Source organism: Stegastes partitus, unplaced genomic scaffold, assembly GCF_000690725.1.
Source record: "Stegastes partitus isolate 25-593 unplaced genomic scaffold, Stegastes_partitus-1.0.2 Scaffold797, whole genome shotgun sequence".
Classification (NCBI taxonomy): domain Eukaryota; kingdom Metazoa; phylum Chordata; class Actinopteri; family Pomacentridae; genus Stegastes; species Stegastes partitus.
This window is the reverse complement of record NW_007578528.1, coordinates 57,871-67,464: the sequence shown is the minus strand read 5'-3', so window position 1 is coordinate 67,464 and position 9,594 is coordinate 57,871. Positions and strand designations below refer to the sequence as shown.

The 9,594-nt window shown below is 50.1% G+C and overlaps 1 protein-coding gene across 1 annotated transcript in view; it reads right to left on the bottom strand.

The window, feature by feature from the left end:
* Window positions 1–4,262: 4,262 nt before the first annotated feature.
* LOC103364950 (potassium/sodium hyperpolarization-activated cyclic nucleotide-gated channel 3) overlaps window positions 4,263–9,594 on the bottom strand; it is a 23,710-nt gene continuing 18,378 nt past the window's right edge. The window contains exons 6-9 of the mRNA XM_008292253.1: window positions 8,319–8,465; window positions 7,997–8,237; window positions 7,099–7,263; window positions 4,263–6,436 (exon numbers count right to left, since the gene is read on the bottom strand). Of these exons, the coding sequence (XP_008290475.1) occupies window positions 4,263–6,436; window positions 7,099–7,263; window positions 7,997–8,237; window positions 8,319–8,465 (2,727 nt within the window). The remainder of the gene's footprint in view (window positions 6,437–7,098; window positions 7,264–7,996; window positions 8,238–8,318; window positions 8,466–9,594) is intronic.

Sequence of the window (9,594 nt, the reverse complement as noted above, 5' to 3'; positions counted from 1 at the left end):
TCCAGTTAAAGTGAGAAGAAAGTTACAGGATCATTGAGGAGACGCCTGATGGTCGTTTAGCAGCTGGTCCAGAATCAGTCGGTTTGTAGTAAAGTCTGACTGGACCGGCAGGTCTGGATGGAGTCGATCCAAACGAGCAACTAATGTCAGTGAGACGTGTTCGAGGTGGTGAAGACTGTCTGTGGACAACAATTATAACTGAACACACAGAAGGAGCTCCGAGTCCTGACCAGCATCAGTTTAACTGTCAGGTCCAGTCAGAAGAAACATTCACTGTAAACCAGAATGAGCTTTTCCTGATGTGACACATTTTTGTGCCAAATTCTGATTTAAAGTGATTTTTTTATTTGACCAGCGGATGTTTTCTGGCGGGCTGCAGGTGGATCAGTGGTTAGCACCGTGGCCTCACAGCTAGAAGGTCACCGGTTGGCGTCCCGGTGAGGACACCCGGGATCTTCCTGCGTGGAGTCTCCATGTTCTCCCCGTGCAGCGTGGGTTCTCTCCGGGTTCTCCGGCTTCCTCCCACAGTCCAGAAACATGCTGAGGTTAATTGGTGATTGTAAATTGTCCGTAGGTGTGAATGTGAGTGTGCTTGGTTGTCTGTCTCTAAGTGTAGCCCTGTGATAGACTGGTTACCTGTCCAGGTGAACCTGCCTTCACCCTGAGTCAGCTGGGATAGGCTCCGCCCCCCATGACCCTGGTGAGGATTTAGCGGTGTATAGATGATGGATGGATGTTTTCTGGCTGTAAATAACATTAATAAGTGACCAGAACTCAGTGAGACTCTGTGATCAAAATGTTCATCATCAAATTGATCTGTTTCTATGTTTTATTCCAACATCATTCCCACAGATGTCATGTCTGAAATTATTCATACCCATGAAAGCAGTCTGACATTTATTTATTTTAATAAAATGCAGCTTCTATCTCATTCCTAGTGTTTCTGATGGGTTCTACCAGGTTCTACCAGGTTCTAATTCACTATTGTACAAATGAAAATTCACTGTAAATCTAAATTTATCAGATGAACTAACTAGAAAAAGCACGTCTAGATTTAGAGTGAATTCTTATTTAACCAGCAGGGAGACATTCAATTAAAGAAGTTAATGATGTTTTTGTGTGTTTTACTTTAGAAGCTGAGTCCATCCAGAATCTGTCCTCGTCATCGTCTCTAACACGTTTTTCTGTTTGTCACGTGGTTGTGTCGTTTCCAGCTAAAAAAAAAAAACAAAAACACCTGTTTGAGAAAAAAAAAAAATCATAATAAAACAGACTTTGGCATGAAAATGACTCGTTTTGGGGAAACTTATGCATCAGATGAACCAGATGTAGATTTATAGAGAGTTCTTATTTAACCAGCAGCTTTCTTCTGACTGGAAACGACACAAACAAGAGACTAAACAGGAAAACATGGTGTTGAATGAATTTGGACTATTTCTGTGTATTTATTTCATATTTTTGTCTCTTGTTTGTGTCGTTTCCAGTCAGAAGGAAGCTGCTGGTCACAGAAAACTTCACCTTCATCTAAATGTGACGTGAATAACTGCATGGTTTCACAATGAGCTCACAGTTACAAAAAACACACGAGGACAAGTGGACAATATCTAAACCCACTTTATTCGTACATCCAGATATACACCTTCATCATCATCATCATCATCGCCGCCGCTGCCGTCACACGTCACACTCAGGAATCACCAGCAGCTAGTTGTTCTGCTTCAAAAGCTAAAGCTGTGATAAATAAAAAATAAAACATTTGGTCCTTAAATATATCGTCTAGGCAACATGGTATCAGGTTTAAGACGGATCTGCCTTGTTGCTACCCACAGAGAACATCAAACACCACGGGGATGGAGCCACAGACGGAGGCCGAGCCGGCCGCCCGGAGAAAAGGGAAGCTGGCGTCAAAGAAAGGTGGAGCCGTGAAACCAGATGAAAGGCAGCGAGACGGATGAAAGACCGACGGAGAGGCTCGTATTTACAGGAGGAAACGGAACCAGCACACCAAAGAAACGAGTCACGGGAGCGTCAGAGCTCCTCCGAAAACTAAAACACCACACACCTGGAACAACGAGACTAGCAGCTCCTAACAGAGTCACCGTACAGCGGCTTCTATAATTAGCACTATTCTGATGAGAGGATGTCACACTTTGGTGAATCAACGGGAGGCAAGAGGGAGTCTGAGCTGGAAACCAGGAAGTGTCTTCATCATCATCATCTTCACCAGGCTCACCAGTATTGCTGTTTGCTTCTTGTTTTGTAATTTGCAGCATATTTCCACTTCAGCTCCCCTCAGGGCTGAACTACGAACAAAGTCTTTGTGTCAGAAACTCGACAGAAACTGAAACCCAAAGTCAGAGACGGCAGGTATCCAGAAGGTGGACGCAAACGTTCTCAGGGTTTCTGTAAAAAGTTGGTGTTTAATGCGTCATGTGACTGTTTTCTGCACAAAGCGGACCGACTGTGTGCAGCTTGGTAAACAGAAGTGCTTGTTTCTTGTTTTTTGTGGCTCAGTTCAGTCGACAGGTTGTTTTAATGTGCGGCTGTAAAACGTGCAGGAAAGCTGCTGATACGTTCATTTAACAGATAAGTGCAGCTGCTTGTTTCATATCTGGTCACGTTTTACTTCCAAAAACTAGTTCACACAGTTAAAACCTGCATGACTTGGCATCTTTAAAGATGTAAACTGGACCTCAGTATCTGACCTTCTCGAGTTCTGAGAGGTTTCCTTGTTTGTATAAATCCATTATTATTCCTCCTCGTGCCACATTTATATTTCTAGTGAAGTTTTATTTGACCATTTGGCTCAAATTGACACAAACAGGCAACAAAACAAAGTAAAACACGGCGTTAAAGATGCTGATGATGTGTTTGAATAACTTCTAGGTTTTATTTTTACCAAATGTCCGAAGTCGTCCCGTTTTTATCCCGGTCCAGACGACCCAGTGGTTCTGATAAAGCAGAAGCAGCTGATGCAGTCGTTCTCAGTCAGTCACGGTTTGATGTTGTGGAAATAACGGCTTTTTAATAGACTGTAAAAGTTAAAACTCGCCTCTAACACAAGGTTTTACTGTGTTTTGTTTGTGTCCTTTCCAGTCAGAAGAAACCTGCTGGTCCAATAAGAATCCACTATAAATGTACATTTTGGTGCGACTGTGAATAATTTGGGGTTTTCCTCTTGTTATTAAAGTCTGTGACTCTTCATCACAGGCTGGAGTTCAGATTAATTTAATCTCTGACTGTTTACTGAAATACCATCTAGATGCTTTAAACGTTTAAATCATCCAGCGTTTCATAAAATAGAAATCTAAAGAATGATGAGGGTAAAAAGTGCTGCTGATGACGCAGGACAGGAACTCTGGTAGAAAACTGTTGATATATTTAATTTACTGATCAATGCAGCTGCACGTTAGAGATGTTAAACTTTCAGACATTTAACCTGCTGTATTGAAGAGCGTCTACGTCTGGCACTGTCTCATAACGCAGGATTTACATCTAAATAAAGTAAAATTAATTAGAATGAGCAACAGACAGACCTGGCAGCCGTTTAGGATCAAACATGAAAACACATTTCAGTGATTTCTGCATCACCAGCTGAATGCCTGTGGGTTCCCATGGCAACACGATGCCTCCAGTGTGTAAAACTGTACAAGACTCATCAGGAAATGATCTGGTTAAAGTGAGACGCTTCATACAGCCGATTAAAACCCAAAACTCTGAACAGGTTGTCTCTGCAGCTTCCGTTACCATGGTGATCTAGCTGTGTGGCAACAGTTACCATGGTGATCTAGCTGCGTGGCAACAGTTACCATGGTGATCTAGCTGCGTGGCAAAAGTTACCATGGTGATCTAGCTCTGCAGCATCCGTTACCATGGTGATCTAGCTCTGCAGCATCCGTTACCATGGTGATCTAGCTGTGTGGCAACAGTTACCATGGTGATCTAGCTGTGAGGCAACAGTTACCATGGTGATCTAGCCATGTTGAAAGAGAGCCACCTTCATGATACTGAAAACTCTGACTTGAGGCTCAGCGTGATCTGCTGACACACTAGTCTCGCTTCGTAGCTCCGCCCTCTGCTTGCTCCAACAATCACTAACACAGATATGTATGTTTACATTTGGATGTTTTTGAAGACTCAGAAAGTCTGTCTCATCGATGGACAGGAGTCACATGAACACCTGATGTTCTAAGACAATCACATCCTAGAGTGAACGCACACGAGATGTACCGGTCCAAAGTCTGGCAATCCTTTTCTCCGCCTCACATGTTGGCGGGAAGTTTGTGTCTGAGACCCTCCGAGTCTTTTCTGGCGAGCTGAGGGTCCTGTTTCCCGCCTTTAGGGGAGGTGGCGGCGGCTGATTGGGCGGATCCGACGGTGGCAGTGGCGGTGGATGCCTGAGAGGTTTGGACCGCGGCAGGAGGAGGGTTGAGTTTTGAGGATTGGACGCTCGGAGAGCTGGCAGTGGTGGTGGACGGGTTAGTGGAGCTCTGGTTCGGGCTTAAAGAGGCGGTCGGTTTGATGGTGCGGCTCGGGGTGAGGACGGGGGAGGTTTGCTTCACCGGATGAACCGAGAAAGTTACTTTAGTCGGAGTGCCGGTGCTGGCGGGGGTTTGTTTCTGGCTGGAGGCGGAGCTTCTGGGCGGCTGGAGACAAGGGGTCGGACTCTTGGGGATGGGAGTAACGGGGATGGGAGACGGGGAAGGCAAAGGGGTGAGGGTGGGAGTCACTGGAGTGAGGGTCTGAGTGGGAGTCTGGGCGGGAGTAGAAGTTCTGGTGCGGGTGGTCTGAGTGGGAGTCGGAGACGGGATCAGGGTCAACGTGGGACTTGGGCCGGACAGTGGAGAAGCTGAAGGAGGCGTGATGGATGTTTTGGCCCGGGAGCTCTGCGGGTGAGGAGGGGAGGAGGACAGCAAAGACGAAGGGGGAGACGAGGAGGTGAGGGAGGTCTTGGTCCCGTAAGGCTGAGGTAGAGGAACGGGGGTGGAAACAGACGATGGAGGCGGCGTGGAGGATGGAGATGGAGAGGAGGAGCGAGGGGAAGGAGCCGGTTTGGGTCGAGGAGTTGATGAAAGCGATAGAGGGCTGGTTCCTGCCGATGGAGGGGTGGAGCAGGGGGGAGGAGAGGAGGAGCTGGAGGGAGTCATGGGGGTCGGTTTGGGTCGAGGAGTCTGGGCGAGGATTGGTGTGGGGGAGGAGGGGGAAGGAGTGGCCGAGGAGAGAGGGGTCTGTTTGGGAGGGGAGGAGGAGGAGGGCGCTGCAGGAGGAAGGTGAGGCGGGGCAGCAGCCGGCAGGACGGAGGCTGCTGTCTGAGGGTTGAATGGGACGTTGGTCACCAGCTGCACCGGAGGGTTGGAGCTCAGCATCCCGGCACTGACTCCCCGGGCCAGCTGCCCCGCCAGGAACGGCGCCGCCAGCAGGTTTCCCCCGGACGCCTTCCGGTGGAGGGGCGGGTGAGGCTGCACGGCGGCCCAGGAGCGGTGAGGCAGGGTGGGCTGCGACGCCGACAGCAGCCGGGCCTCCTGGGTCAGTCGGCCGAGCGCCGGCAGGCCCTGAGAGCTGCTTCCTCCGTGACGCAGCAGAGCCTCTTTAGCTCCCTGCTGAGTCGCTGCAGTCGTGCTGGCGTCCGATGCGCCGCCGGTCGCCGCCGGGGGGTTCATGGTCGGGGCTTTGTGGGCCGGAGGAGCCGGTGCTGTCGTGGTTCCTAAAGATCCAGGGATGGCTGAGGGATGGTCGGCCTGCAGTCGGAGGCTATAATGCAGAGTCCTGCCCTGCTGGACAGAGGTGGGGACGGAGGAGGCCGGAGTGGGCGGAGTCTTAGCGACAGGAGGTGATGTCACCCCAGCGGGGGGCCCGAGCGTGGAGGGGGAGGCGGGGAAGCCCCCCCTCGGAGACAAGCCACCCATCCCCGCCATGCCCCCCATCCCCCCCATGGCCATCATCCCGATGAGGGAGCTGACGGAGGGCCGGAGCGGCTGCAGGACCGGAGGTCGGGGAGGCGACAGGGGGAAGGACGAGGAGGGCGACGGGGAGATGAGGGGGGAGGGCAGGAAGAAGGCCCCGCCCAGAGCGTGCTGCTGCAGCTGCTGCAGCTGCTGCTGCTGCTGCTGCTGCTGGTGCATCAGGGCGATGGCCACGTTGCTGGTGGCGGCTGCAGTCTGCAGCGGCGCGTGGACCAGCGGCGCCCAGATGACGGGGCGGGGCCGCGGGGACACCGTGCCGCTGCCGCCCATCACGCCGCTCCGACCGGCGGCGGCGGCTGCGATGGCGTCCTGCATGGCCGGCATGCTGTCGTGTTTGACGATCTGCTGCACCAGCATGCTGTCGCAGGATCCCAGGCCGCCTGCGCCTCCGCCCCGACCTCCACCTCGACCCATGCTGCCGCCCAGAGAGCCGCCCTGAGACGACTTCCGCAGCAGCACGGAGTTCTTCCTGCCTGCAGGGGGCGACAAACACATCCAGCATGAACAAACAGGTTCCTGACTTCAACACAAAAACCTGAACCAGTAAAGAAGGAAAACGTCAACATGTCTGAACAACAAAAAGATCAGGAAGTGTTTCTGGTCTTCACTGCTGAGCGTTCATTATTTCAGCTTTAGCTTCGCTCAGCTTGTCTCAGATGATCCCAGAACATGTGGAGCTGCACCTTACTGGACAAACACTCAGTTTTTCTATGGCTGTTTTTCTGACATCACTTTTCTTATGTTGATGTTTAAAGGAGATGCGTCTCATTAAATCATCTGAATCCTTCATTGGAGCTGATCCGGTTCAACTTCACGTCATGGTTCTTCTCTGGTTTCTGACTTTACCGACACCAGGGATCATCATTTGCAGCATCCATCAGTCTGTGGATTGTTTCTGGATTAATAGTTCAGGTGTTTGGTCTCTAACATTTCTGAAACAGAAATTTTGTCCAAACGTCTTTTCTGTCACAGAGGATGAAGGAAACCAGAACATGTTCAGATGTAGGAGGACAGATGCTGAACGTTGGACTGTTTTTCCACAAAACATAAATTCAACATTTGACAACTGATCATTAATTCTTGCAGCTCTGAACGAGTGTAAACTGGTCAGATGGTAAGAAGTTAGACAAGTTACCGATCCGGTCCAGTCGGTCCACGGCGACAGTCTCGAAGGCCCGTCGCATCATGGGATGTTCCTCCAGAACCTCGTTGAAGCTGTCCACGCTGAGAGAGTACAGACGGCAGTAGGTGTCTGCTCGGACGCTGGCCGTTCTCCGTCCACGGGTCAACAGGCAGATCTCTGGAGGACAGGAGGAGAACGGGAGGAGAACGGGAGGACAGGAGGAGAACAGGAGGAGAACAGGACGAGAGGAGGAGAACGGGAGGAGAACGGGAGGAGAACAGCAGGAGAACGGGAGGAGAACGGGAGGAGAATGGGAGGAGAACGGGAGGAGAACAGGAGGAGAGGAGGAGAACGGGAGGTGAATGGGAGGAGAACGGGAGGAGAACAGCAGAAGAACGGGAGGAGGACAGGAGGAGAAAAGGAAGAGAACAGGAAGAGAACAGGAGAACAGCAGGAGAACAGGAGCAGAACAGGAGAACAGAAGACCGGCAGAGCAGAATGTGAACCTCCAGAGCAGAAACTGAATGAAGCACCTTCCCGTGTTCCTCAATAAGAACCTTCTCATCTCGTCTCAGATCATCAGACGTATGAAACAGCTTCTGCTCGACTTTCTCTGGTCTGCCTGAAAACTTCAGAGCATAAAATAGGGATGTTTGTAGAGACGAGGCAGATTTAAGCTGACATCAGATGCCTTCAGAGACACTTTTTAAAATCTGCCGTCGACCCGCTTTAGCAGGTTTTTACTCACTTGGAAGTTTTCAGCTGTTTGAACATCTGAGAAAGAAATCATCTCAAAACATTTGCTTTCTGAGGCTCCCGTCTAAATATTCAGATTTTAAAGTAAACCAGAGCTGGTGGAGCAGAAGGAACCTGATGGTTGGAGGTGGAACAAGTCCTGAGATGTTCTCACCTCCAAAGTAGGAGCCGTCGCTCAGCTTGGTCTCCTTGTTCCCGCGGGTCAGAACGCTGACCCGGCCGTGCTGGATGAAGTACATCTTGCGCCCGACGGTTCCCTCCCGGATGATGAAGTCCGACGGCTGGAACACCTCGAAGCGCAGCTTGGTCAGGACGGCGGTCACAAAGTTGGGGTCGGCGTTGGCGAACAGCGGCATGTTGGCCACCAGGCTGCGGCAGTTGAAGCTCACGATCTCCTGGAGGAACAGCAGGACCAAGGGTTGGTTCTGGCACAGAACCGACGGGTTCTAACCGTGTGGGTGTTGGGAAGTCGTTACCTCTTTGAGCGGCTCGCTGAGCTCTCCCAGGATGTTCTCCTCGTCAAACATCTTGCCCTGGAAGCGGTGCTCGTAGTACTCGTGGATCTTCTGCCGGACGTCCGCGGGGAGCTTATGGAACGACATGTACTGCTCCACCTGCTTGTACTGCAGGAACCCAGACACACACAGAGAACATGTTAGGTTCCTCAGCTGGGTTCTATTAAACTCCAAAAACGGTCTGAGAAAGTTCTAGTAACGTTTTCAGGTCTGCATGTATACATCTCCTCCATCTTCTGCAGCAGAACGTTCTGAACAGGTCCAATAAAATCCAAGCTACAAATCAGCGGCGGAACAACGAGCTGAGATTTGCTGCACAGTAACTTCCTGACGTCTAGCGGCGCTAAATTAAACGTTTTATCGGCAGAACTGTGACGTTAGCGCCGTTAACTTTTATGTTCTGAGCTGAAGGATGCTGGAACAGCAGCAGAGGAGGCCAGAACGTCCTCAGACCCAGCAGCTGTCTGACTGCAGGTCCAGGATCTTCTGCTCCCGTTGGTGCATCCAACACGTTCAGCTCCAGTCTGGTTCCGGCACCACGAAGGTCGCTGATGTGACGTCACCTCAGCTGCGGCTCCGTCACATCTGATGTCACATTTCTACTGACTGCAGCTTCATTTTAACCACAACATAAAGTCCTCCAGATGTTTCACTGACTCTGGACACGCTGGGACTCATTTCAGATAAATTTATTTCATCTTGAAAAAGTTTTGAGTTATTTTGCGCAGATTTTTGTAAATTTTGACATTTTGGACAAATCTGGGGTCGTTTTAGTCACTTTGTGAATCAATGTGGACAATTTCTTTTTATTCTTTTTTTAGTTTTTAAATAATTTTGAGTGATTTCAGACGAAGCTTCTTTTACTTTTGGACATTTTTCTGCTCATGCAGGACACACTGTTTAGCGTCATCCGAGTCCTGGTGTCGCTGACAGACTGAGACCGGGTCTCTCTGTCTGATATTCAATCATAATTCACTGAGATAAGTTTTAAATAGGTTTAGCCTTTAATTAAAGGAAAACACGATCAGTGCCTCATATGAACGTATGCAAAACTCCAAATCAAAGCAATCAAGCAAAATAGCATCATAGCGAAATAGCGGTCGACAGAAAATACAGCGACCCAGCTCACCCCCTCTCGCTTCCTCTCACAAAGCCCAGGTGAACAGGTGAGCTTAAACCCGCCCCTCTACGGGAGCCGCTATCCCCTGATCAAATGTGTCCAACAGAAAAGATCAGA